We start from the raw sequence: 27,036 nt of genomic DNA, 5'->3' as shown, positions 1-27,036 counted from the left end.
CGAGGGACTCATCCATCCTGGGGAGCGGATACGCGTCAGCCACAGAGATCTTATTCAGGCGACGGAAATCAACGCAGAATCGCAGGGACCCGTCCTGCTTCTTAACCAGCACAATAGGCGCTCCCCACGGGCTAGAGGAGGGCGAAATAATATCGGCTTCTAGCATATCGTTAACAGCCGACTGAACATGTTCCTTCTCCACGGGACTCAGTCGGAAGGGATTTAGCCTGACCGGCGCCGCATCGCCCGTTTCAATGTGATGGTGCAACAAATCCGTGCACCCAATGTCATACTTATGTTTACTGAATACATCAGAGAATTCAATGAGCAACTCGCGCAGCGCACCCAACTGCGCCGCCGACAAATCGTCCGAGGCGGCACATAGCGAATGGACCCACTCAAGGTCTTCCCTTGGCTCAACGTTCCGCGCGGGGCTCGAGCCCACCTGCGCAACCAACCCATCATCCCCAGGGACCTGCGCCGCGTGAGCCAGCACGGTGCCCTGCGGAATGACAGCTGGTCGCGACCCCGCGTTCAAAACCATCACAAACGGATCCCTGTCAGCCCGCACCAAAGTGTGAGCCACCGATAAATCAAGACCCCCGACAGCCTTGTTAGAAGGACCCAAAAGCATACTCTGTCCCGAAGCCTCCCTCACCCATGGTTTCCGCAACCGGAGGGGAATCAACATCTGTGAACCCGGGGGCACTTGCACTGTCTGCGTCGCCACCGCTTGTATCGTAGCGCACGCCGTCCGAATGTCAGTAGGGCCCGTCAAAAATGAAATCCGGCGACCCGATGGCAGTTCAATGCATCGTTGATCGATAAGAATTTTAATAGGCATTTTAGCCAAAAAATCAGTGCCCAAAAGACACGGAACTGCCAAAGAAGACGAAACGAAAACGGGTCCCGACAATTTGATATCTCCAATGCAAATGGACGCCCTAACCTGACCGATAATGCCCAACGATCCCCCATTAGCGGCGTAAAATGGCACATCCACTGGAAGCAGCGGACGACATTGGACTGGAAGAATATTATAAATGAGGTCCGATATAATAGTTGCCGATGCCCCCGTGTCCACTAACACCCTAATCTCAACCCCATCAATAGATCCCGTAACAACGGACGAACCCGCCGAAGCAGCCACAATTCTATGCCCCAATTCCGCCCATTCAATGTCTCCCTGGTCCCGGCCGAACCCCCCTCGCCGAACCGAATCCCCGAACCTTAACCGGCCCTCCTCCGCCGCAACGCGGCGTCCCATGTGTGCCGAATAAACAGGCCGAGCGTGTGAGGTGCCGCGACTTGCCGGGGATTGTAGAGATGACTTGGGCTCTCGGTCGTCGTCCAGCCGAGCTCCCATGGCGCGCTGCCGCGGAGCGCGGCACCCGGACGCCACGTGGCCCCGGAGGCCGCAGTTATAGCACGTGACGAGGGTCGGAGTAGATCTTGGTTGCTCCGACTTTCGGCCCGATCGCAGAGGCGACCGGGCCCCCGGCCTCCAGTCCCCTGGTCGTCCCGTGGCGAACGCCTCCTCTCGTGGGCTGACGACTTGGGGTTCGGCGACCACCACACCCGGGGCTGCGACGACAGCAGCGTTGCAACCAACGCCTTGCTTCCGTTGTAGGGCCTCGTGTGCTTGAATACTCGTGGCGACTCTCAAAGAAGAAATATCAATCTCGTCAGCTGTGTTGATAGGGACCCCCAGGTCCTGCGCCAACTTGAGCAGCTGCTCCAAAACCATCGCGTCTTGGCCCTCCTCGTCCATCCGAGGGAACGCAGCATCAGCAAGAGCCAGCAACGCCGTGCGATAGGCCAGCGCGGTCTCCGTGGCCGCTTTCCGTCTTGCGTAGAACTGATGGCGGCACGTAGAGGGAGGTCCGTAGACCCTGGCCAACAAACCCAGCGCATCCTTCAGCGTGGAGCGGTCCGACTTCCGTGCAGCCCTGAAGGCCGCGAGCGCATCGTCGTCCAGCATGGCGGGCAATGCCCGCAGCGCCGTAGCATCGGACCACGCTGACATCTCTTGATGCGCCAAAAACCTTCGCTGAAATTGGCCCCAGTCTCCGCCTTCCGCCTTGAAGGCTGACAACGTGGGCAGGCGCTGCTGAAAAATGAAGTCATCCGCCTCGTGGTTCCTCTCCGCCTGTCCGTCGGTGTCTAAGATGGCGGCTCCAGCAGCAGACGTAAGATGGCGGACCCCCTCGCGCGCTGATGACGTCGATGCGCGCGCTTGGGAACCCACCACCACGTGGCGCTCGCCGTTCCCGCCAAAAGTAGGCCCAGGCGCAATGGCGGGAATCCCCCATTCGTTTTGGCGGGAATCTGCGGGGCGACCTTGTAAAATGTCCCCCACCGTCCCCGCTCCTCCCGACGAGCTGATCTCCGCCAAGATGGACGCGGCGGCGAGCAGCAGCTCCGCCAGTCGGGAGTGCGCCTCACGAAGCCCGGCGTCGGTCCCCGGTCGCTCGGCCGGCGCCGTCGACGGACCCTGCAGCGTGGGCAAGTCCTCTTCCTCACCCCCCGCCACCAGCGGCCCCGAGTCGTCCAGGTCTTCCTCGCGGTCAATCCCGTGGGTCCTACGGGTCTTCCTTGTCTCCATACTTGGAAGCCCGTTTCACTTCTGACGCCAGATGAAGTATTGGAAAATGACGGCAGGAAACTCCTTGACGGGAACACACTTCTTTTATTAAATCTTGACTTGTAACAATACAACGCGTGGCCTCTCTTCTTCACAATGCGGTCACCATACAACGGTACAACTCGTGACCTCTTCTTCTTCACCCTACGCTTCTCTTGACTCTCTGGATTCTGTGCTGCTGGCTCTCTGTGCCTCGTGTAGACTCCGCGCCTCGGCTACACTCCTCTCTCGCCTCGTGTAGACTCTGCGCCTCTGCTACACTCTCCACTCGCCTCGTGTAGACTTTGCATCTCTCTCTCTGGCTACACCGTATGCATACTCGGCTCGTGTAGACCTTCCTCTCTCTCTGGCTACACCGTATGCATACTCGGCTCGTGTAGACCGTTCTCTCTCTCTGGCTACACACTATACATTACTCAGCTCGTGTAGACCGTTCTCTCTCTCTGGCTACACACTATACATTACTCAGCTCGTGTAGACCGTTCTCTCTCTCTGGCTACACACTATACATTACTCAGCTCGTGTAGACCGTTCTCTCTCGCTGGCTACACACTTATACCTTACTCTCCTCTACTCTCCATTACTCTCCTCTCCGGGCTCTATCTCTGCACCTTCGTCTTCATTCTTAGATGGTTCCACTTCTGCCCCCTGCTCCTCTGTGCATCACCTTATATACCTCTTCTTCCCGGGAGACGGAGCGGATGCGGACCTCAACGTCGGCACCGCTCCTCAGTTACCCAATCCCCACGCGCTATCCCTACGATCCGGTTCCGCTCAGCGCGTGTTTCCACTCCCCGACCAATCACACCGCGCTGCTACCCGATCACTCCCTCTGGGCGCGTCACCGGCACACAGCCAATCAGCAGCACTACCCCCACTCGCGCACTGACGCCTGCTCCTCCCCGTCAGCGCGCGTCACCACACACACACCCGTACATACGCGCTGGCACACGACATATACACCCAGCGCGTATCACCACTACACATACAAGGGAAACCAGGAATGTGAATCCAACTGGCTATGTGTCAGATGAAATAAGAAATATCATTACTTCATTGGATCTCAAAAAAATAATGTTACTAAAATTAATCAATGATAAAATCTGGCAGGGATTTACTGCAGTTGTGTTGGGAAAACTACTTTATAGATAGGGAATTGATGAAGATAATAATCAAATAAAGTTCAGGCCATTATAACCTATGGACCCTTGACCAAATAACCTGATATGTGCCCAATCTTGTCAGATCTGGAAAGCTTAGCAGCAGAGGTCGCAAACGGGTTTTGATTCCTTACCCGTACCCGTACCCGGCCGCACCAGGGTCGCAAACGGGTACCCGTACCCGTACCCGGCCGTACCAGGGTCGCAAACGGGTACCCGTACCCGGCCGGGTACGGTTAGCTGGGTATCGGGTAGGGTACGAGTATCGGGTACCCGGTTGCGACCTCTGCTTAGCAGGGCTGAGCCTGGACAGTGCTTGGATGGGTGACCACCATGCATTAAACAGGTGTTGCAGGCTGCTGCAGGGCTACATCGTCAGCAGAGAGCAGTGTGAACAAAAATAAACGATTTACCTGTAACTTCTATGCTCAAACATATATGCTCTCCACCTTCATCAACCCGCACAGACCCAACGTTGATGGATTAGTCAAAATAGGTTCCATGACCCCCGCACGGTTGTAGAGAAACCCTCGACCAGCAAGGGATTGATGGACAAAAGCTCTGTAACATGTACGTGGACTGTGCAAGACTGACCAATTTAAACACATCACGGTCCATATAAGCGTGTTAGAGAAGCGTACCGGCAGTCAGGACATTTAATAGAAGGGATTTAACGAGGATTTCATTTTGGGGGGGGGGGGAAGGGGACAATATGCTCACAGTGGGCAGCAGGAATGCGGGAGAGGCAGGAGGAGGATTAACGGAGTGAGGGGAACAAAAGCGAAGAGAAATGTTAGCAGGAGCCAGAGAGGTTAGTGTTTAAAAATATTACCAGTAGGATGAGGATTAATCGGAGAGCGTGCTGCTGATTTGTAATGTAGAAGAGGGGGCACATGTTGAGAAGGAGGAGACAATCCGCACTGGTTTGGCTGAGCTGAATGGAAAATGTGCTTTGTGAATGAGAGAAGGGGATAACGTGTGTGTGTGTGCAGAAATAAGAGGCCCTGCACAGATTGCAGCTTGTGTATGGGTGCAAATATAAGATGGAGATGTAGGTCAGCAGCCTTCATTATTAAAACAATATTGTTTGTGTAGTTTTGTTATTTTGAGCAAGCATCACTTTTTCACTTTGTTTAAAGCACATAACTCATAATTCCAGTCGAGGTTTCACTTCAACAATTTTTTTAAATTTTACCAGGTAAGGCCCACTCAGCTATATAGCTTTTTTTCAGAAGCGACCTGGTCACAAATGATAGCTCAAGTGGCTTATCATGTGGACATTTATAGCAGCCAAATACTCTAAACACATAATAATAAATGTGGAGGGAGAACGTGCAAACTCCAAATATACAGCAGGCGTCAGGGTCTGGATCTAACCCACGATCTTCTGTATACCAGGCGAGGTATTTCACATCTCACCACCACTTTATCAGGAGTCAGCAATGATTGTCGATTTGAGAATCTAGCACCCACCATGGGGACGCAGAAAATCCGTCACTGACTAAGGGTTGCCAATGGCAATGATCGCCCATTGAAAGGGATACATTTTGACTTTGATTCTTGTACAACAAAAGGAATCATCTCAGTCCCAAACATATTTCCCCATCACTTTGTTAATCCACTTCTAGATGAAGCCCTCCCAATGCCAAGTCGGTCATTGGAGATTGTTTGATCATACTCCATCATGCTAGTGAGCGTGGGTTGGTTAAGGGGTGGCCAATACTGGTTCAGATGTCACTCACCACGAATATTCGGCCAGGACTGGAAATTAAACTTGGGTAACAGGTTCATCGCGCAAGAATTCCATCACAAATCAAATCAATGAACATTCCTTCATCACACGAAACAAAATATAATGACCGGGTGGTATATCTGAGCTATGGAGTGGACGTTTGGAGTTTTGAAAGCTTTCACAAGCTTCAGTGTTGAAAGGTTTTAATGAAATTGAGCACTCGTGAATTATCGTACTCATTGATTTGTTTCCAAGTTTTAATTAATCTGCTTTAAATTTGGAATAGTTGAGGTAATTGTGATTAGATTGTGAAATACGTTTGGCTGACTTATACGCTATTAATTCGCATTTTATGTGCATTGCCGTATTCTTTCCCTGTTCCATGTTATGTGTAATAAAACAATATTTATAGTGCTGATTTGTTACTTCATATTCTGTTGAGATGCTTATTTGTACTGGGTCGAGGACACGTAGTGTTATTGATATAGTCTATATTTTAAACTTTAATACAACAACATTCGCCTCTGACCAGATATAATAGTAGAGGTACCGTTCTGAGGGAAAGTTACAACAGATATCTTAACATGTTTTCTCATGTTTAGTCAAATATTTGTTTGGTAACATGTATCTGAAAATGAGCAACCAATATTAAAGTAATAAATATCTGCAGTTTCATCAGTGACAAGGCAAGTAGACCTATATATTTGAACTACTTATCCATGTTTCTCTTTTAAAGAACAAATTCCAAGTGGCAAGCCACACACATCAATATTTTTGCTATGCCTGCTGAAATATTACTTTACGTTTTTAAAGGTTTAGTAAAATTACGATTTAAAAAAAATAGTATGGCATATTTTTTCTCTTTCTTGCTTTAATTAGATGTAACAAATCGGGGTCAATAAGATTTCAATATTGCTCAAAATTAACAGCGAATATTGATTTTGGTATGTCATGTATTTGTTATATATTAGTACCGTATTTAGTATTCTTGTCGTGTTGCCTCAAAATATATATTTTAAAATATTTGTCTTTTCTCATTACATTTTCCAAAGGGGTTATTTTTTTCAGTGCAGCATTAATATATATTTAATTACAAGCATCACTAAAGCAATTCAGGATTTAGTATTCATGAAATTTCAGAGTGCAGTCATGCTTTTATCTGAGTATATTTAAGAAGTCACTCACTTTACAGACTTAAGCATAATTATATTTTAACATGTTTTATTATTACCATTAAAGGAACACAAAGAGCCCATTTATAAAAAAAATATGTCATGCTTTTGCAATGTTCTTGTGGATTTTGATTAATCACAAATTTAGAATTGTCATTTAACATATATTGCTTATCTAACTGTACATACCAATTATAATAACATAGTGAGGCAGCTTTTTATATTAATTAACTGGGTTTTGAAGAATGTACTGAACAATTTGGAGAAAAAATTGGTACAGGGTTGTAATCCAAAATCGTATATAATTTACAGCCTTTTGTCCAATCCACTACTGGAATAAAGCCTCCCCAATCAATGGCAATCGTAGGCTACACTTGACCACACTAGTCAGAAACAGTTTGTGAATCGCTCACCACTGGTGTTATCCGTGGCCAGCAATATATCTCGGTTTTGCTGGGTTCATAGCAGTGGCGGCTCCTGCTAAATCTCTCAGGGGGGGGGCCAAATGTCTGGATGATTGATAAGGATAAGGTCCACCCATGCAATGGATAAATTAACAGCTTAAGCATGTAAAGGCAACTTCACTTCTTTAATATTAATGAAAAATAAAGTGACTCTTACAATACATCTTGTTTGTTTCTATACTCACTATTAATATACAATCCACTCAAGTTTCTTTTATTAAAGATTCCACTAGGTGGCGACAAATTATATTGTTGGATGAAACGTGCTTACGTATGATGATGTAAGCACATTAGGGCGAGCCCTCCTGGAAGCCATAGAGAATGCATTGCAGCGCCCCCGTTCGAAAAAAAACATCTTTGAATGTAAGTCTATGGGGCCACTCGGTGCGATTCTCAGCCGGAGTGAAATCGCCCAAAAAGAGGCGGTACTCCACAGAACGTGACATGACGCTGATTGGACTATATCCAGAGGCACAGTGACGGCTAGCGTGACTCTTTGGTTGAATGACATTGGTGGTGCGTCGCCCAATCGCCCTAATGAAGAAACCGCCCCTGGTTCATAGCATAGCGCGTGAACCATGGCTACGCTGCTCTACCGCAGACTTCTGAAATACCATTGCCTAACAGGCATTGGGCTGTGCCGCACAGAGCAGACCAGAAAGCCGGTCTAAATTGTTTATGCCACTGCTCCTGCAGAAATGCACAGACAGCTGAGATGAGCTTGCCCCCGCAGTTAGGCAGTATGAGTGTACAAAAAACTCAACACGTTCGTGTATGTGCTATGAAGAAGAGCCATTTACCAAAACGTTGCCTATTATAAATGTTACCATTGAAAGCGACAGTGTTATTGGCAAACGTATTGGTTTTTTTTGTGCTTGTGTGCCATAGCAACGCAGTATCACAAAATTATGCATTTAATATGGGCAGTATATGTTTTGTTTATATGTTTTACACAAACATTTTCTGTGCAATGGTGTTCATAATCATCATCAGCCATAATCAATTCACTGCTGATGAAGGCGTCCCCATCCATCACCATTTCTCATGTTGCGATCGAAGCGTCGTAGTTATTTTCTTTGAACCTATCTACGTGACTTTACCGAAAGACCCAAGAAAATGTTAACAGATAACACAAGGAATGACAGCTCTCCTGGCATTTGCATATACGAAAATAATTGATAAAGAGAATTGTGATTCAATAAAAAAAAATGCTGTGCATGAGCTCCCAAGCTTAAAATTTGTGTTTAATAACACATTTTGTTGAAAGAAAACGGACTTTCAGAAAGAGTCCGAGAAACAAATACCCTAAAGCTTCATGCGCTGTGTGGAAAAAGTTAACGCCTCATGTAATAAATTCACGTCATGGTTGCTAAGAGCATTAGTTAGTTGAATGGCAACATTATCAACAGAGAGAATATGGATTTGTGTTGCATTAAACCATAATCAAATGCAAGTCGTTAATTAATCCTGTTATAATATGATTTATTGTTGGGATGCCACAGGGACACTATTATGAACAATTGAAATTGCAAAGCAGTACATATTACACTCTAACAATCGTAGAATATGGTCTTAAAATAATCCCACGGCTCGTATATGAGCTCACTATATGAGCCGTGCACCGCTACTAAAGAAGATATTGCATAGTTTCAATGGCATGCAAATTAACGTTGTGTCGTGCATGCTTCTCGTTTTAAATTTAAGAAATTGTAATTAAATATTGAAATTAACACTCCTATAAAAGCACCTGGTGGTTATACAGCGGGTTTTTTTAATGTAATATTTCAGGATAAGTGCTCATGAGGGAAGGTGCATGGCCTAGTTTGTTATGTACCCTGTCACTTCTTTATTAAAATATAGCAAACCACTATTAATTTCCCAGTCATGGAGTCAAATAATTAGTAATACTTAATTGGAGCTTCCATGTCTGGGTAATTTATGTTGAGCACTTCAATTCCCATAGCAGGCAGTGAAAGGGTCTGCATGCAATCTCCTTTGCCCCAATAGTTAACCCTTCCTGCTCTCCTTTACCACTTACCACCACGAGCTGCGGTGTAGAGTACGTCAACCGCAATTGCAGTTCGGATTTATATATAGCGTCTGAATACGACCACATCTCATTATGCTGTGGAGAACTCGTGGTTATATAATGTGTCTAGAGAGAGCGAGAGGCAGTCGTGCATTTGCAAACGAAAAAACGACGAACTTAAATGGGAACAGTTGGAGTGCACAACACTGAAAGCCGGGCAAGGGAGTTCTAGGCTGTGGGGGATTTAGAGCCTGCTGGATAACTCGATGTCTGTTTAATTGCTTCACTCTTACCTTTTGCGATGCTGTTAGTGCTGATTGTTGCTGGCCACTGGACGTTTTGGACCGTTGGGTCTGTGCTCAGCACAATCTATTGATTTATCTACTGACTTGGTGGTTGTGTTTCTGTTCTATATACATATTACATATACTATATATGAACAGGGATGGCAAAACAGAGCACGGAACGACAAAAAAAGAATGTTCTAGAATGTCTAAAATTCGTGTAATTGAATATGACATGGAAAGGCAAAATAAATTAGGCTGTAACAAAATAGAGACGAGAAAACTAGAAATTGTTTCAAAGCGTTCCAAAGACAGGTTATTGTGGCAATTGGGAACATTCCAAATATATTAATAAAAATGTACACGTCTTAATTTTAAATTTTTGCATCACCAAGGCACTTTTCTTCAATCATCATTTTGGAGATTCTACAAGAACAAGATGAAACAAGAAAGAAGGTTGTAATTCCCCCAAAATCTTATTATGCTCAGCACACCGTATTTGACATGTTTAGTTGATGATAATAAAAGTAGATTCAAAATAAGGAATCATCAAAAATATTCTTCTATAGATGCAGAATCTTAAAATATGTGGAGGAATTGTATGCAGTTCTTTATAACAAAAGTGTACAAATTCCCAGAAATGCTTTTTTTTGCACGACAGAGAGGAAGTTCCAGATGTCAACAATGCCCTTTGCAGCATTAAAACATGGATAACTGCTGGACTCGTCTAACTATGGATGTCATCAAAGCAGTGGGACCAATCACTGGAACAAAACTATCAGACGTTTTCTCTAAATGTTTAAACGTAAATTAAATACTATAATTAATGGAATGATCTCTCAAACATTTTTGTACTGAATAGGGTGATTAAAACTGACTTGAAGAATTATACACCAATTTTCCCCTTGGCACATAGATCATTGAGAACAGAATAACAGAAGATTTAGAGGCCAGCCAATCCACAGGAGGATGCTGTTTTTAGAAAAGGTTTTTCTGGAATTGATTATATTAGTACTAATTCATATAAAAAAAATGTAAATGACGAATTAATATCAAATACCTCTATGCTTGACTTTTATAGGTAAGATAAAAAAACATTTCATTCACGCAGTCATCAAAGCTCTCTCAAACCCCTCCCCATGTAACATTAATTATACTCATTGACTCATTTAAGGTCTTCCTGGGTAAGTAAAATACATTATTATTGTTATTAACATAGAAGTACAGTCCTAACGTTACATCCCAAACACAGTTTTATCAGAATATTTACTTTTCATTTCCTTACATAACATGCTGACATAACAAAGAAATATACGTTTGGATTGAAGAAATAGATGTATGTAATTTCCTGGCATCAGAAATACATTATTAAGCATATTTATCATTTTTTTGAGCTTTTACTCTGAGACCCAATTAATAAAAGAGTGGGGGTAGGGGGTTTGTTATAATTAAGCCCTATTTTGGTAGAATTATGTTCCTTCATAATAAAAGACAAACTGGTAATTATTCTGAAACGGTTGTTCATTAGCTGCTTTTACACTACTCATGGAACTCTCGTTACCAAGCCTCAGTCTCTGCCTAATCTCTCCCATAAACATAATTCTAATCTCCCATTGACACTGCTGTTGTACGCATATGCGGGGGCGATACTCTTATGCGGCGACGGAAGCTCATTTCATGCTAATCTCTCTCCCTTAATATCTCTCCCATTAACACAACTGACGTGCTTGCGTGCGGGGATCGAATTCCTTTCCAGCTCAGACCCCGCCTGCTTGCCCTTCGCCACGTATATAACGTCTTGTTGTAACAGCTCTCTCGCTGTGTTCTTCCTGGTTCAGCAGTTCCACTGCTGGATAATATTTTCCGCCTGAGGACGACCGCTTGTGTTGCGATCGAAACATCGTGATATATATGTTTTTCTTTTTCTACCCACACGGTGGAATGAGTGGGACGCCGGAATCGCAACATTGTCGAAACCATTCTGCAATTAAGTTTTTTGTACCTTGCAAAATTAGTAGTAAACTAACAACCTAAGGGTATATCTCAGCTAAAAGTCTGCATCGAAGTCGGCATTTTTTGCCGAGTTAGCTTCCGAAGCAGTCTTGCCCAGAGCTTTGCAGGAGTAAAAAACAATTACTACACTTTTTACGATCAATATATGCACGAAGCTTGCCTGATGGCAAAAGGACGAGTTGTTCTGTGTTCTGTTTAAACTTAAATCGGGTTTCTCGACTTGGCTCCCCAGAATCTTAACTTGTTTATTCATCCTTAAATCTACCCTGGTTCCAAAACCATGCATTTATGGTAATTTCCTTCCTCAATGAAGACACATTTAGAAGGTTCCCTGATGGTGAACCCGCACGACATGAAGTGGCCACATATAGTTGGAAACAGCCTATGCTCCAGACCTGATGGTCACCCTCCCCTTCAACAAGAAATAACAAACGTGAGGTTATATATATGGGTGCGATCTCAAACACATTGGAGTCGCATATAGTTATAAAACGAAGATGCCCCGTCCTAATGGTCACTCACTTCTACAGTTAACCAGCATGAGGTCATGTGGGCACGGAACTCACAGTTGTGTTCCATAATCATCAAAAAGACAACAATCACAATGTTAATATATGGAAATTGCACGCATACAACATCAAGAAGAGATAATCTGCAGGTAGGAGTAATGTCGTTTTGCATAAATCATAACATAAACTACTTTAAAAGGGAATACCAGTCAACCTCGGTGTTCGTAAACAGGTGTCTGAGACTGAATGAAAGCTTGTGTTTACGTATGGGTCAGAGAGATGTGCTTTAACTATGCAGGGTGCATAGGATTGCATGGTATTTGGATATAACTACTTAAAGGCGAGGCTTGGGAAGTTAGGGCGTTTGTGAGTGGCGTTTGACAAGGAAGCATTGTTTGATGTAAGCAGGGAAGAGGAGGTTGTGATGTGCGCATCACGTGTGACGGATGGCAAATGGCAAGTTACTGAGAAATGAATCGCGGTGGTTTGCCTCTGGTCATTGACGGGGTGGGGGGGGGGCTTGAAGACAGACAGTTTGTTACTGTACAGGCAAACCTTGTAGGGCAGGTGAGGACTTTGTATTGTGTGTGGTACCTTGCAGAAGGCAAGTAGTCGTGGCAGATGTGCGTCTCGATCAACAGTAGTAGCTGTCCACTTCGACCTTGAGATAAGGAACATGCGCAAAGCACAAATGTACATTTGATGAATGCGAGTAGCACAACAACAACAACACCCTCCCATGACGTGAAATTACGGTCCCTTAGCAATAATTCTCCACGCGTTCAAGATTTTGACCATGTCACTCTAAAGAGGGCATTCGGCACTCTTTACCTTTTGCAGAATGATTCTGTGATGATTGCAGAACCATTCAAACTCTGTGTAACTTTTGTTGTTGTGTAAGCATATTCTTGAAAAGAATATGCATACAAGAGGTGTTCTGGACAATGACCCTTCTTCACAGCACATACAAGATGCCAGAGAAGTAAGTTAGACCCCAATTTTTAAGACAGTGTTGTTGATAAATATGTTGAATTGTAGTTTTTAGCTGTGCTTGTGCACCACTGCCAATTGAGAAGCAGCATCAACAATTCGTTTTTTATTACAAAGCAAACGAGACGCGCACCTGCACGAGTAGGTTCGTGCGTCTTTGTGTGCCAAACTGATTGAGTCGCTGATTGGTCATCTCTTTCTCTGTCTGTGTGGGTGGTGATTATGTCACGAGGCAACGATGCTTCAGCAGAATTACCCTCACTTTACACCTAACTTTGCCTTAGTGGGTGATTGTGGAGCAGATGTCTGTGCCACCTTTTTTTCAGCAAAGGTGTCATTATAAAGACTACCCTTGATTACCAGAACATTGGCTGTGGGGAAAGCTGTTGCCAGTGGAATGTTCATCAAGGCCCCATTTAATCCAACAAAGTAAACAGAAGTAGCCATCCACGTAAGGTGGAGCGCATCCGTTAGGTAAGCGTTGCATTCAACTATCTACATTATAAACATAGCTTTCATTTAAAATACCCCCCAAAAAAACCTGCCATGCATTCACAGGCACATCAGTTCAAAGGGGAATACCATCAAATACATTTACTATTATCTGAACAAAAATGCCTAAGCCTTCACAGACATATTATGAGCAGAGAAGTGTTTCGTTTAATGGTTTTACCAATGTTGTCCATAAACTTCGTTAAGTTTTGCATAAGCATAACACATACCGTGAAATTATACCGCATCAGTAAGTTCTTGTTTTAAATTCCCCCCGTTTTTTTCCCTTGGTGCACAATGGTAGCTGTACTTCTCAGAGTACCTTCAAATAAAATAAAAACATTAAAAGCCACTTTTCCATCAATTTACGTTACACTTTTGCCCAGGGTCTATACCATGTAATATTTAAATCCCCAATGTGCATGAACATAACATTCATATTCAAGCCTCAAGGAGAAATAAAACCAAATACCTGTAAGAAATCCTCCCCAACATTTTAAAAGCATTTTGCAGAAATCAGCTGCTTCGGACTTATATATATCTATCGATAACGTGCATTGAATATGGTAATAATTGTGATTCTGCGGAGGCGTAATAGCAAGCCCTTTTATTCTGATTATTTTTACACGCTTTTTATTAACTCACTCTGTTGTTGTATCCTCAAATCTTCTAACTAAATTTTTACCCACTTCCCAATGTGGTATCGACTGCAAACTTGGTATACGTATGTCATACTGATGACAATAGTATATTTTATCATAAAAAAACACATTAAAAAAAATATTTTTTATATGTTATGTTTCGGCTTGGCTCTAATTGTCCACGGTCAACTGACGTTGGCTGTAATTGGCCACGCTTCCTTACGTTATGGCAAGCTTCGGGGCCACGTCCTGAAGTCGTGGGGTTCTTCCATTGCTAGTACGGTAATTGCATTAAAGCGTGTTTAAAAAAAATGTGCTTATTCAATTGAGAAGTCGCCACAAACATTCGATCACTCGGCGCAGCAGTCGAAACGATGGGGCACGTTTCTGAATCCCCCCCAACCCCCTCCCCCCTTCCCCTCCCACCCCGCCACCTCTGTTCATCATCATCACGATCTATGGGCAGATATCCCGCAGGCGTCCACTGCACATTTCTTTATTAGTTTCAACTTTCCTCTGTCTTGTGCCAATATGCTCAAGCAGTGCCACATCTTTCAGGCACCAATCTCGTGATGTCGTCGTCAAGCCACTACTCAGTGAGGTCTCGCTCTCTTTCCGGTTACTTTCATTTTTCCGAACAACGACACTTCTAATTGTCCTGTTGTTGTCCATCCCACACGTGTGTCAAAATTATGCCAGTTTTCTTTCCATCACTGCCTGCATCATCAGGTCTGCCTCTATGTGCAACCTCTGTTCACCCAGCAAACGTCCGGTCAGCGTGGAAGAGTAGGCCAAACACCCTCGAGAGAAGTTCTCTAGAGCTCCCTCCAGGGGATGCCCTTCTGCCAGCCGTGACGTAAGCAAGCGGTTGCAGGGCTGCACCTTTATACATTATATATACGGCTATATTTGAAATGTATTACCAAATTTTTCATGAGGATGTTTGCATGTTGGAGGAAACTAATGCCTATGAATAAAAATTGCATATAAGAGTGTAATACTGCCTGTTTGAAAGGTATCTCATGTAGATGATGATGATGGAGATGATGTATCTGCTACATTGTAGGTATGTGCCACGACGCCTTTTTGGGTGAAGGATACTGTGCAAATTTTAAACTGCATAAAAGCAAAGTGAACTTGTATATTACAGTTATACCGTGTGAAAAATAAACTGAATGCATTCACACTTCCAATGACAAAAGCACCTTGGTAAGACAACATACAAATACAATATCGAGAAATAAGAACTGCTTATACGTACAGTATTGTATTTCTTTAATTGAGCAGCTGATGTTTCACAGGCTCAATGGCTCTTTAAACACCATATCTACTTAATTGAAACTACTGAGGTGGCAATAGTGGTGCTAATGCTGCAATGGTTGTCACACTGCACGATGAAACAGCACAACCTGAGTTTGATTCCTGGCTACGGCTAGGCATCAGTCATGAGTGGTATGTAAACTGATGCTGGGAACCCCCACCTTGCCTAACCTGCGCAGACAAGCATGGTGAAGTATGGTCAAACAAACCCCATAGCTGAAATGGCGTGGAGAGGTTTTCATCCAGTAGTAGATTGACAAAGAGGGGTAAATAGATTTAAAAAGGTAATCAACTCGGAATGCATTATTTTCTTTGCTGTTATTGTACGTTTATGTAATGTGTGTTTACATGATGAACCTGGAAATAAATCATTGTTTATTTATTTGTTTTTAGGAAGATTCTGCATTGCATTTTTGTATTCAGATGTTTCCGCCTATTTACAAGAGTTTATACATTTTAGAGGAAACATTCTCAGAACACTCGACTCTGTGGCAATGGAATTCAAAGAAACGAACAAATATGTGTATGTACAGGGTGGACACGCAATCCCATTGCATGAAAAAACAACAATGTACCTCTCTATTGGAACAGCTCAGCGTGTTTCCTTCCATTCTCAGCACACAGCTGGATTCGTGCCAAAGTTCTCCTTGACAGATTCTTCCAAGTGGATGGCCGTATACAGTACCGTAAAGGCAGTTCCGGAGAAGCTTTTTTGAGTTCCTCAATAATCGTCAATCGTAAGAGTAAGAGTGAAATATTCTCATTGATAATTTCCCCAAGGGAATCATAATTTACCAATGGGATCATTCCAGACAGCTGTTTTGAGTTCCTCAATATTTGTCAATTGTAAGGGTAAGGGTGAAATATTCCCTTGGGGAATTTTCAATGATCATGTGTTGTTGTCAGATCTGGGCTCCGGGCAGCCACATCATATCCAACTCTCTCCCAATGATTCGTCCACTGAATCCCTGATTCAAGTATTCCTGAAATATTCCTGCAATTGCGAAGGCATAATGCGCCGGAGAACATTAATATTCCAAGCACTATGTCCTTATCATAGTTAAATGTCACAGGAATAAGCTGTCAGATCTTGCCTTCAATCAATCTGCCACAAGGTACTGCATATGGTCAATGATAACCTCTGATCAGCACGGTTGGTTACGTACGGTGTGAAAGAAGTTCAACATATATATAGTACATAACCAAGGAACTTCAAAATGAATACAGCATCAGGAAAGAGCAATGATAAACACAACTCCATTCTGTGTCACCGAATATAAGTAAACATGCATTAGTCCATCAAATATGATCAAGCATCATATGTTTTAGCAGAAATATTATGAACCGTTTTGGACCTTCTGAATCTCGTTACCAGAGCCAGACTAAATATGTTATTGGCAAGAGCACTCCGTATAAAACATAGAACCCTGATCAATACAAGGAGTAATGTAGTACACAAAGTCATTATGTGTTGCTGTGGAGCGTCATGGGTAAAAACAAATATGAACATAATCCCATTCTGTTTCCACATGTAAAAAAAAAGTACTTCATCACATTCCCAGGGTAGTATTTCAATATCTCATTATCAAAACTTATTGATACATAAATGCATATGCTTTCCAAAGCTAGAAACTCGTGGGCTCATATTGCAGGGTTTGCCTTTGAGCCAAACAGCTGCACCAATGTTTTATGTATGAATTTTGATTTATGCTTATAATATTTCCTCTCCAAAACCATTCAATGTCCAGAACATCTATTCACAAATGGCAACAAATAATAAAATACATATTTTTATTGTGCCTTCAAGAACTTGTCATACCAGTCTAATTATGTTTGTTTATTATTCTAATTATCATCAGGAAATTTCACATTAAAACATATTCCTTCTTGTAATCCTTTGGGCTTTTGCTGAAAATTGGGATTTAGCAAGATTAATACCCAGTACATGCCTAGAAAATTAATTCTGCACAGAATATATTGGCCAACAGCATTGACTCAAGGTTGCTCTTTGCATGGTGTGTGTGCTATTCCTGTGCATGGATGGGAGTAACATGGCAAAGATAGCAGCATTGTTTGGCTTTCTAGAAAAAATATATAAACAAACAGACACGACACGCAGAGTTTGCCTGCTTAAACAAATGCTGCTGTAAAACATTGGCCTTAAATGATCAGGGGCTGATGCACTAACCATTTATTTTGACATGGAGAGGATGGCCTATTGTTTTATGATGTGTTTTTGTCACAATGGCCGAGCACAAAGGTGCAAAATTATGTTGATGTTGTTGTTGCAATTTTTTTCTATGTTGGGGTGGATGTGATTCACAGCATAGGTGGAGAGGACTCTTGATAAGAATGTCAGGCAACCCAACGGCATCTGCGAAACAGGCCTGGCTGCTGTATAAACTAAAAACTGGTCTAGAGTTTGCCTTCTCTAATGCTTTATGCTGTAGATGCCTGTTAACCGTGATCTTTAATGACATCCCATAATAAATATTAAATTTTTGTCACGTCTAAAGATTTACAGCATTATGGTTTCCATGACAATTACACGAAAGTACGTGGAGCCTGCACACAGAGAAAAGGCCCTCATAAGCATTATCATCACTGCCATCTCTGTGTGAAGGCAATTTGGAGATAAAGGAGTTGATTACTCCCAAAAATGTACCATTATTCTATTTCATTGAGTGCACTTGATTTGGAGAAAGTGCGCGTTTTCCTTTAACCGAACAAATACTCATTTCAAACGGACATATACATTTGGAGAGGTCTATACAGAAATAACAAAAGCCAAGCCATTCAAAAACAAGAAAGCATAAGTTGGCCCTAATCACGTTGTCCTGATTGTGTCCCAAACAGAGCTTAGAAGGAGTCGAATGCTTCGTTTGCAGTACGAAGTTGATGCAGCACGATAACACATTTCACTGTGGCAATGAGAGCGTCGCCAAAAAACCTCTTCCGTGGAACAGCTCCTATTTGTGATGATTACGATGAGTGTAAAATTAATATGCATGGATGTGTGGCATCAGTAATGTAAAACGGAATAGAAATTATGCACTTTTCAAAAATGAAACCATTTAATGGTTTCAATAACGGTGATCACTATCACGTGTCTAAATTATTTAGCCTTAAAAACACACAGGCGGAGACAGCGAATTTAGTGCAATACAGCACGCCTATCCTTGGTTTTGTCATGAATGCAAGAATGTTTCTAATTAGCTGTTTTCCAATAGTAGATCATAATGTTAATTTTCCATGACTGTTAAAACGACATTCATGAAAATAATTCACATTAACTCAATACCTTTGTGTATGGTTTTGGACATACATATATCCATACAAACAAAGATCCCCCGTATAGCCTAAACAGACTGTTGGGGCAGGTGCTGTTAGCGAGCACGCAAGGGGGTGGGTGGCCAGCACCACGCTCGGCCGCCTTTGTCTCCCTAGTGGTAATGTTTAAACATTGCACCAGGTACTCATTTGAGGCTGAGTCGACCGCGGGAGGCCCAGGACCGGTTCAGATAATCGTCACTGATGTTGGCCATGAGCGGCAAACGAACTCAGATGGCCAGGTTCGTAGTGCAGTGCGCTAACCGCGACTACACTACCAATCCACAGACACACGAACTTAATAAATTCTTACAAATTCAACTACAGTACTCACATTTTGTTTCATTGTGCAATTTATAATATGTTATCTACCTAGAAATATAAATGTATTTTAAATACCAGTTAGTCACGTTCCACGTCATATTTTCAAATTACAAATTGGTATTCCAATGTCAAGGATCATAGATTTTGCATTGTTACAAAGTAACCGTTATTGACAAAAAGAAGCATCTTAGAGGGATATATACGATTTGCTTGTAATTCTAAGTAATGTAGTAATATAAAATTGCAGCCCTCTTTAAATCCACTGCTAGATGAAGGCTCCCTCACACTGGATCATTCATGGGGGTTATTTGACTATATTTCACCAGAGGACGATTTTTGCGCCTTTTGGCGTCCTCTGTTCTAACACCGTTTGAGACGAGGCTCAAAAGAAAGCTGTCTCTGGTGTGGACCAATCAGTTTCAAAGACAATGCCTTTATTATCAGAGATGTGTTTTTTGTTTGCAGTATTGTGGTTAATGCAGACATTATTCCTTGTTAAAGGTTTCAGTTTGGTGTTTTAACATCTTAACACCTGTTTTGTTGCCAGAAAAAAGGGGAAAACCTATTCTCACAGTACATGCTATGTATTTGTAATTGTGCATCCTTTACATTGCGACTATGGATGATAGGCATATTTATTTTTGCCAGTGCCTTCATCTACAAAGCCAATATAATCCGTATACCAGGATTGTATCACATTCGAATTGGATTCCGTCACTTCGTGTGTCGCCTACAATTGTATTATTTACATGCTTGAATTTATATATATATACGACTAAGCAATGTCAAAAGTACTGCTATCAGAGGAAGAGACCATTCACTGCAGAGCATTCCCTCCGACCGAGCATTGAGGACTGCCGAGCGTACTATCCTGCCATTGAAAGCTGCTGGTGCACCGTAAACTGTTAACCGAACGCTAGAGAGCAGCCTACAAAAATGCACTGCACGATTTCCCCCGTGCGCCACCCCCCCCCCCCTTTATTCCTTAAGCATTTTTAGGTCGTGCATATTCAGGCAGACACGCGCGTCCTGTTCTCGGGCTGCCCGTCAAGAGCGTCGAATGGACCCAGACGGCAAAGCATTTTTTTTTTTGCGCGCTCCGAGTTGTCACACGCAGCGTTGCTCGGGCCGTGCGTGTCTCGCCGTTGCGTCTCGACGTGCCAGTTTGATTGCGTCCCGTGCGACTAGTTTTGAAGACACGCTCCAGTGAGCGGTCATTGCCTTTCTGCGCGCAAGAGAGAGAGAGGAACGAGCGAGCGTCCTCCCGAGAAGAGCTTTCGCTGTTTTTCCCGTGGATGTTAGTCTGTAGTGGGGGTTTTTTTGGAAGGGGGGGGGGATTATCCTTTTTTCTTCTGGGGAAGCTATCCAAGCTGCATCTTCACCGGGTGCAATAAAACAAAAAGGGTGGGCTTTATTTATTAACTTTGGACATTTATACACGGGGGGGGGGCTGGGGGAGATTAGCGCAGCTACCTTAAACATGAGAAGTGTACGCGTGTGGTCGTCTCTTTTTTGTTGCAGTCACCTACTGCTCTGCGTGCTCCTTTGCAATGGTAAGTAGCTTTGATCTCCGTTTAGCATTTCACATACGTCGTTACAGTTTTTTGGTTTGATTAATTATCACGGCAAGTATGTCTGTTATATACGGGGGTTTTTTTCCCCAAAGTTCGATCTCATTTAATGTTGCAATGAGAAATTTAATTAAATGTTACAATGGCAAAAGCAGACACGGCATGCCCAATTAGATGAAGAGAGACGCATGAAGCAGGGGGTTCAATTTTTGACACCAATATTAACCGTGAACATCAGGCTTGTGGGTTGTCTCCAGCAATGATAGTTCCATAAATAAATACGCCTGGAATTACCTCGCTCATTGCGTTCCTTCCACTGCAATGCAATAACGAGACATAACGAGAGCAATCCTCAAGTAGGACTGACCAGAGCAAAGGGTAAAAGTCAATCGAAGGTAAGCGTTCTATTTCTTTTTTCTCCATTCGTCCATTGAACCTATTTTTAGCGAAACAAACGTTCGCCCCATAAAGAAAGCAAAGGGCGTATTGCGTCATGTTGAGTATAAATCATCGGTCTTGTTTTTAAAGTGTGTATCGATTTTATTATAGCGTACACTATTTGTCACTTGACACACGGCGAACATAATTGTTTCACGCGGTTGTTTTTACTAATGTATTATTTCACGTTTCAGAGCTCAATGGTTAAATACATTTAGGGGACTGATGTATTAATAAGACCTCTTCAAATGGGATTATAATGGCATGTAATTTGCATTATTAAACTGTCGGTGTGCGCAGAATGTGTGTTAAAGTAGGGCTTTAATCAATTATCATGAAAGCACTATTGGCAGACACATTATAAACAGTGTAAAGCCCTGTCGTACATGACTAATGCAGGACAACGATAGGATATGGTAGTATGTCATGAAACTTTTTGATGATCACCTAATTGACATACTGTAATTTGCTAGTGCAAAACAGGTTATCGTGGTGGTTTAATTAACGGTAACCGTGAAATATCAAGGGATCCACCTAGTTAGTAGTCAACAAAGATATTTGATCTTTTCACGTGTCTGCAAAGAGTAGTGTCACGCTAAGGCCATTTCGCTTTTCCACATTGAAAAGTAAATTATACGAACATTTAAAACTTCATTATTTTGACAGCAGAAAAAATGATTTTTTTCCGGTGCCAAATTGAAGAAAAATCGTAAAAAAAAATGCTTTAAATCGCCTTTACCCGTCACTGTCCTTAAATCTTGCAGCAGCGGAATATCACGTGCAAAAGATTTTCATTAAAATGCAATTGTGAGATATGCATCGTAAGTTGAGACTTGTCAAAATGTGAGTTTCAATCATCAACTTTTATTCCAACCACGAGTGTGTAATGTGCAGCCCTGTTCAATCCACTGCTGGATGAAGGCCTCCCATATATCATGTTGGTTATGAAGATTGTTTAATCCTACTTCGCGCGCACTCAGGTGCGCTTCTGTGACCGTCTGGAACGCTCTTCCTTCAAAAAATTAGGAAGCCGCTGGAGTTATGCACTTTTAAATCTCGATTGAAACTTCATTGCTTTAGCACTGCGTTTTGTATTTCATGTGTTGTCCTTCCCCTCCACCTATGATGTAACACGGTTGGCTACGTACAGTGCAAAAGAAGTTCAACGCATATACTACACACTGCCCTCGCCAGTGTGGGTTTGAAAGGGGTCGGGGGGACCCAGAACCGGCTGAGATATGTACAGTATGTATGTATGAGGATATCACTCGCCAATGATGTTAGCCGTGGCTGGGAATTAAACTCGGGCAGCTGCAACTCTTTCTCCTCTCGTTTTAATTATATTTTCATATTTTTGTTATGTATGTTTTACACATACATTATACCAGTTTGCAAGTATGGAAATGATTTACTTAGTATTGTATGGTTATGTAAAACCTTTAATAGTTCGAAAACTTAATATTTATTTGTTAATTGCGTCAAATACACAGGCATATATTGTACGTACGTGGGTTTGTTTGTCCACGTATGCTTGGGAACAGTGGCAGTGGTTAGTACTCTGTGCTACAATTCTGCTAACCCACGGTCGATATCTGGAGATGCACATCGTTGGCAATTGGTATCCGAATCCTACCAGAACTATCTTCGAGGCTGCTTGATCTGTGGATATGCACCTGGTATGATGTAAAACTATCGGCAATGTGACCAGGAATTGTGCTGTCCACAACACCCCTTTTAATGAGTGCTAGCTATCAGCACTTTCTCTCTGTGATAACTGCCGATTAAAATGTTTATCATTTAACATGACAGTGGATGTGTATGAATTTTACACTGCATTTATGTAAACTAGCATTTATCCAGGTCGCACATTAGCTAGTGAGTCGATCCCAGGAGGAAAGTTGTAAATGAAAATCTCAATTGGGAGCCAAGTCAGTGCTTAATCTCTCTGGGGCAAATGTAATGAGGACGACTTCATTGATAGTATAGTCACACCCACTCCCCAAATATGACACGTGGAATTTTCCACATCTGGTTTGAGCTGTGACCACCAATCGATGTTTGTTAGAGTGAGACGCTGCTTTTACCTTTTTTTCTACTTGGTTCATATTGTTAATAAACTCTCCACTGCTGCCAATGTGATGTGGGACACGCATCGAATGCAGCGGTTGTAACGCTATCTCATTTTTAGAGATGGTCAATGCCTCATTAACTTGTATATAAGACTAGGCCATTATGTGTTGATACCGTGACTAAGAGTAAGCATGTAAGAGGACACCAAATGCCCCCTTCGAATGGCTCTCTCGAGCTCCCTTCAGTGGAGAGCCTTCTGCCAGCAGTGGCAATGAGCAAGTAACGTCAGGGCTGCACCTTTACCTTTTTAAATCTTGACGATATTTTTATAATTACTTACAATAGTATCTCTCCAAAATGAATTTTTGGGGCTTGATGTATCTATATTGAGCCCTTTGTTACGTACCTGCGTTATAATCGTATAAGACAATATTTAGGATGAGCGCGATGATGATAATGATATAATCATATTTTATTATACGTATATTTTTTTGTCAATATATGTTTAATTGGCCTGACACATAGCTTTCTGGAGAAAAAAAATATATAAAACGCTCGCTGCCGCCATCAGCTTCACTTGTTAGAAAAGGAGAGAAGCCCAGTTGTGTTTTCCCAAACAGATGCCTAATTACAAATAAATTGAGTTCAAATCAAATGGTCTAGTGATGCGTGTAATTGTGGCGAGAAACTTTCCGAAGTCGGCCTTCCATTTCACTGGCAGTTGAGCGCCTTCTATCCAAGTCGCATAAAAAAGATAAAAACATTGAACACCACCCCAGCTAAAGGTCCAGATTCTGTTCAACAAAATGAAGCCACGTGGTTTTTTTCTCTCTCTCTCTCTCAGTTCAAACAGGGTCCAATATAAATTGTGCCAGAGATACAGTTCTTCCCTTTAAGTTGGATCTGCAAAGTGATTATCAAAGGAACACTGTGCACACATGATCAGTCGTTATCTACTCTACCCCCAATACCCCTATGGCAAGTGCTTTATACAATTAAATATTGCTGTGATTATAAATGAATCAAGCTAGAAAGGTGATTGATTCTCTAAAAGGAGATAACTTTAAGAAATAGAGTTTTAATTAAAGCGATCTAGGTGATATTTACAAGTCGGCTCGTGTCTTCAAACGCGCATTAAGCCCCCCACTTTATTAACAGTGATTATGATCAATCATTGTGACTATTTCACGCAGCTGAATTAACGTGTGCTCGATGTAATTTCCATGCATAAATAAGTGGGTATAGTGTGCTTTATATGCACTTAATCTTCAATGTGCGTTATTACTTATCTGTGCTGCGCATTGGCGTTATTACAGAAGTCATTGAGCAAAGTGTGCCTTGAGCCACGTGTGTGTTATTTTAACATTTCAAGGCATTCCTTTTTTGATTTTGTGAAATGCTTAAATTCTCACTCATACTCATTACTGCATCTGGAATAGCCAACTAATATGACAGAGTGGACGTTTAATTTTACACAACCGTGACATAATAAAGACACACTTATCATATGTAATTACCTCGACATTGTTACGCATAATAGTTTTTTTTTAAGTGAAAGTAAAACAATATAGGAATACAGTAGAAGTAATAATATTACGGAAATATAGTGTAGCGTTTCATACATTTTTCAAACGTACCCGTGAGCTGAAGTGAGTGCATAACACATCTGTTGCCATTTTCTTCTTCATATTTGGAAAACTGCTGCTCAATCCCTGGATTGACAGGAATGACAAGAGTTCGTTTTGTATGCAAGTTGATAAAATTGCCTATTTGCGCGATTATCTGAAGCGTGTAAGATCGTTTAACGTTTTAATAAAAAATGCCTTGTATCATTTCAGGTCCTTTGGAAAAATGTGCTGCTGGAAATAACAATGAACATTCATTTACAGAATACCCGCTAAACTACAAACTGATAGGTTTGGAGTCTGCATTCTTAGTCAAGGACTTGAGGGGACATGATACAGCGTTCAATTTCAGCCAAAAGTCGTTGACCCAACCGTTTCTACTTCTTGGCACAACGAATGCCAATTGTGGAATAGGTGTCAGCCATGGTCCACTTTCGTCCTGGCAAAGTCTGCACGAAGACAACATCGGAGCCGGCGGCCCCACGCCGCTGCTGTCACAAATCCCGAATGCAAAGTGGAGAGTTGAAGCCTTCGTAGCCGAAAAGGACAAAATGTCCGACGCACCAAATGTCCAAGTTTTGTTTTACGTGACTGGGATCGATTGGAATGACAAAGACGCGACGAACAAACTTCCCTGTGTTAGACTTTACGCGGTTTATGGCACTCAAGAGGTGAGGGCGTCGTGTCACCTCCAGGGTGAACTAGGAATGTGCTTGGCTGAGATAGAGCTGCCTTCAAATTGGTTTAACCTGACGGATCAAGCAAATAGCAATACCGGTGATGAAGATTTAATTACGCGGCCCTTGATTAAGTCTCCGATGTTTCCTTTCGACTCTTCCCTTGTTAATTTGTATTACACCCTTCATCCGGCCATAAAGCAATACACCTGCACTACTGAAAATAATTATGACGAAGGATCAAGAACAGAAAATGGTGAATGGAAAAATAGTCATCGTAATTGGATAACCACCATTAAGCTGTATTCCTCGTCGTCGCTCAGAGCAAAGCTTGAAGTGAGGCTCGATTCAAATCTACTTATTTATTTGCCAACCAAAGCCATCACACACGGGCAACACATCAACATTCCACTGCTCATCATGAGAAATTCCACAGTGAAGGACTTTGTTCTCAGGTACGATTCTTTTAACACTAATTAACTGTAATCTGTAATGTTAATCGTGTTTTTAAATGCACATATTTGGCACTGCAAGCTACAGGTAAAAACACTTTTGTTGAAGCAGGTCCCTGACCTAGCCATCATCATTCACAATAATAATTACGAATCACATTACGGAGAATATGTGCACGTAGTGATGTACCTTTCAAGTGCATTCAAACACTCTGAAAGCAAATAATGGATTTAGAACATTTGCCATGAAATGTAAAATACCCAGCTTCATGAATATTTAAAGGGCATTTGAAGTCATGATTGCAATGTTGTCTTAATTGTTGAGAATTACAGCACCATAAGTATTTACCTGAGAGAATTATTATAATATATATATGCCATTGTGTGCATGTGTATGCTTAACTGTATAGTTAAAGGTGCAGCCCTGCAATTTCTTGCTGGGCAGAAGGGCGTCCGTTAGAGGAAGATCTAGAGTGCATCTAGAGGATAGTTTGACTTACTCTTCCACACTGGCGAGATGGTTTAGAAGAGGTGGAAGTATTGACAATTTACCCCACCAATATTCGACTAACCAATCAACTGCCTCAACTTTATATGTTTTGAAATTTCAGTGCTGCCATTTTCTTGGCCACTCATAGCAATGATTGGAAATTCCCTGTGAATTAATCTGCTTTTAAGTTGGACTTTGGTATCTGCTCAATTTTTCTAAAATAGTCATGTACGTGTCTACTTCCCACCATGCAGGACTTCCGACGATGCATACTTGTGCGTACACTGTATGTGTAAGTTAATTAATATGCACGATGGCTAATTCGAGACGGTTGGTGCTGTGGCAAAATGCCTGATATGCAATCATATCAGGCCCATCATCTCCCTGGGGTCAATGCAATGATTAACACTGTGTGAGAAGTTTTCCTGCGAGGAGACCGATCTCTGTAATATGAATATGAAACGTTCACTACCGCTTAGGGCTGCCAACGGAGATGGCCACTCCCCAAACCTCACTTCAGCAGTGGAGGCTGTGATGATGATGGGTGCCTTGGTGGAGAGATGTTAACTCCCTCGCCTGGTATACAGGAGGTCGTGGGTTCGATCCCGA

General features: G+C 42.5%; 1 protein-coding gene across 1 annotated transcript in view; it reads left to right on the top strand.

Moving 5' to 3' along the window:
• LOC144719649 (transmembrane protein 132E-like) overlaps positions 1-27,036 on the top strand; it is a 125,898-nt gene that overhangs the window by 51,591 nt on the left and 47,271 nt on the right. Inside the window, exon 2 of the mRNA XM_078595786.1 lies at positions 25,022-25,940. Coding sequence (XP_078451912.1) covers positions 25,022-25,940 — 919 coding nt within the window. The remainder of the gene's footprint in view (positions 1-25,021; positions 25,941-27,036) is intronic.

This window comes from Lampetra planeri, chromosome 6 (assembly GCF_965212315.1).
Source record: "Lampetra planeri chromosome 6, kcLamPlan1.2.h2, whole genome shotgun sequence".
Taxonomy (NCBI): domain Eukaryota; kingdom Metazoa; phylum Chordata; class Hyperoartia; order Petromyzontiformes; family Petromyzontidae; genus Lampetra; species Lampetra planeri.
This window is presented reverse-complemented; position numbering and strand designations above follow the sequence as displayed.